The sequence below is a fragment of the Propithecus coquereli genome, unplaced genomic scaffold, assembly GCF_000956105.1.
Source record: "Propithecus coquereli isolate 6110/MARCELLA unplaced genomic scaffold, Pcoq_1.0 Scaffold46, whole genome shotgun sequence".
In the NCBI taxonomy this organism is placed as follows: domain Eukaryota; kingdom Metazoa; phylum Chordata; class Mammalia; order Primates; family Indriidae; genus Propithecus; species Propithecus coquereli.
The window spans coordinates 6,551,158-6,553,996 of NW_012150396.1; the positions used below are offsets into that span (position 1 = coordinate 6,551,158).

General features: G+C 38.6%; 1 protein-coding gene across 1 annotated transcript in view; it reads left to right on the plus strand.

Moving 5' to 3' along the window:
- The window catches only part of TBCK (TBC1 domain containing kinase), a 110,856-nt gene that overhangs the window by 54,649 nt on the left and 53,368 nt on the right, over positions 1 to 2,839 (plus strand). Inside the window, exon 18 of the mRNA XM_012655085.1 lies at positions 2,711 to 2,747. Within this exon, the coding sequence (XP_012510539.1) occupies positions 2,711 to 2,747 (37 nt within the window). The remainder of the gene's footprint in view (positions 1 to 2,710; positions 2,748 to 2,839) is intronic.

Sequence of the window (2,839 nt, forward strand, 5' to 3'; positions counted from 1 at the left end):
ACTACAGGTGTTTTTGTTTTTTGGTTTTTTTTTTTTTTTCCCCCATTCTGGCTAGTGGAAAAAATGAACTATTCTTAACATTTTATGAGCCCGTCAATTTTTTCTTCTGATTATTTCAAGTGATTCTTGCCCTACTTATTGTGGTTTTCTCACATACATGCCTTCTTTAGTACTGAGCACAGATATGAGGGGCACTCTGCAGATTTCTGGAGCTTTTTCTCCGCAGCTCTCTCCTGTCTAGTATTAGACTATTACATATCCTGACAATTCTAGCCGTGTTGACCTGTCCGGGTTCCCAGCTCTGTCTGTTCAGCTAATGACAACCACCGCGGTCTGTCTAGGTTCTCCTTCTCTGTCAGTGGCCTGGAACTTATTTGTACACAGTAAGGGGGCAATCAATTGTAGGGTTCATTTGTTTCTCCTATCTTGGCATTACTCTTTGTTCTGCTTGATATCCAAGATCTGCAAATTGTTATTTCATATAGTCCGTCTGATTTTGAGGCATCTCAGGTGGGAGGGTGAATCTGGTTCCTGTTATTCCTCTATAGAAGGAAAATTCCTCCATAGATCATGATGAAGCTAATTACAGAGAGTAGAATGGAGGGAAGGTACTTTTAGCTAGTTGTTAAAACAATTTGAGAGAGATTTTTAATGAAAACCAATTGGCTTTGATCAAAAGGGTAGCAGGTAATGTAATTGATGTCATGGCCTTAAAAGAAAGATATGTTGAATAATAGTGATGTAACTAATCTCTGCTTTATTTTTAAATTTGAACCAGAATGAAGAGTTTATATTTTGTTGTATTTTATTTGCTGCAACCCATACTTGCTACAGTACCTTTGTACTCTCCCCTCTTCCCGTTTGTGATGTCCCTGCGAAGAACTGTCTGATGTCAGCCTGTGTAACTCATGCTGTTGTGGAGATCAGTGGGCTTTCTCTCACATACAGTACTTAGATTTTTAATGTACCATGTAATTATATAGTTCTTGACTGGCGTTTTAATAGTATAAATAGTCAATTGTGCAATGCAAACACAAGATGCATCTCTACTCATACATTTATAATTGATAGGTGCTGAAAGCATATTTATTTAAACTCTGTAAGTAGTACAAAAGTCTTCATTTAATAGTAGCCTGGGCAGGGCACTGTGGCTCATGCCTGTAATCCTAGCACTTTGGGAAGCTGAGGTGGGAGGGTGGGTTAAGGCCATGAGTTGGAGACCAGCCTAAGCAACGTAGTGAGACCCCATCTCTACCAAAAAAATTAAAACATTAGCTGGGTGTAGTGACATGTGCCTGTAGTCCCAGCTACTTGGGAGGCTGAGGCAGGAAGATCGCTAGAGCCCAGGAGCTGGAGGTTACAGTGACCTATGATGATGCCACTGCACTTTAGCCTGGGCAAAAAGAATGAGATCCTGTCTCAAAATAAGCAGTAGCCTGTATTGACTTAGCAAGGAAAATAAGATTAGTGCTTTTTCAGATTTTTCTATAAATTATTGTTGATTTTTGGTACTTACTATTGACAAAGGAGATTTTACTCTACTTTTATAACTTAGGAACAATTTGTCACTTCTAAAATCTCACAAAATTAATTGGAAGTGTGTATACACATACATATATACTGTATGTGTATTTTTCATTTCTAGGCAGTAAATTTGGGAAAATAAATTTGTCACTCAGCCAAAGAACCAAATCATTACTAATAATGGTAATACTAGATTTTGTTACCTTGAGTCTGTTATTATGCATCCTATTAATTGATGAAATGGTAACAAAGAGCTCACGCTTCATAGTACCTTTTAATGAGACACTTTGGACGTTTTTAAAATATCATCTTACTGACTTTTAAAAAATAGTTACAAGTACCTCAACACTTATGAGTACTGTATGTGGGTTTTTTAGAGAAACAAGACCAAGAGGAGATATATAGATACAGATAAAGGAGATTTATTATGGGGAATTGGCTCACACAGTTACGGAGGCTGAGAGATCTCAGTCCGCTGTCTGCAGGCTGGGGACCCAGAAAAGCCACTTTTCTAATTCAGACTCCAGTGGCCTTGGTCATCCCTGGTCCAGAGGCTTGAGAACCAGGGGAACTTGTGGATAAATCCCCGTCAAGCGCAAGGGAAGCTGAGACGAGAGATTGCAGCTCAAGCAGTGAGGCGGAACAGGTGCAGATTCCTCTTTCCTCCACTTTTGTTCTTGTCAGGCCCTCAGCGGAGTGGGCGATGCCTATCCACCTTGCTAATCTTATCTGGAAACACCCTCACAGACACAACCAAAATAATGTTTAACCAGACATCTGGGTATCCCCAGATCCAGCCAGTTTAACACATAAGGTTAACTATCACAAGGACCTTTAAAATCTCAGCAATATTTTTGTACAACCTGGAAAGGATACCCTTGAATTAGCCTACCAGTATTGCATTTGGATTAGCCTTGGTCTCGAGTATGTGCTTTGATGAAATGAAGACATTCTGTGAATAGTCCTTGGCAAAGGGTCATCCACAGTTGTGATACAGATGGATACCATTATGTAGTAGAGTATTTATGGTAACTGTAATTACCTACATTCTCTTTTATTTTAATCAACAGAGTAGACCAAAACCTAGAACTTTTTTTTGCCATTCATTTTATTGATAATCATTGTAATTATCCTCTTTGTTTTCTCTTTTTCCAAACCCTGTGCCCCTTCCTTTTTCCGTTCATAGCTCTATGCCATCCCTTGGTTTCTCACCATGTTTACTCGTAAGTATCATTTTCCTTTTTTTTGATACTAGCAAAAAGACAGCTTCATTCTTCCTTCTATTTTATATTTACAATAATATTAAGCAGATTTA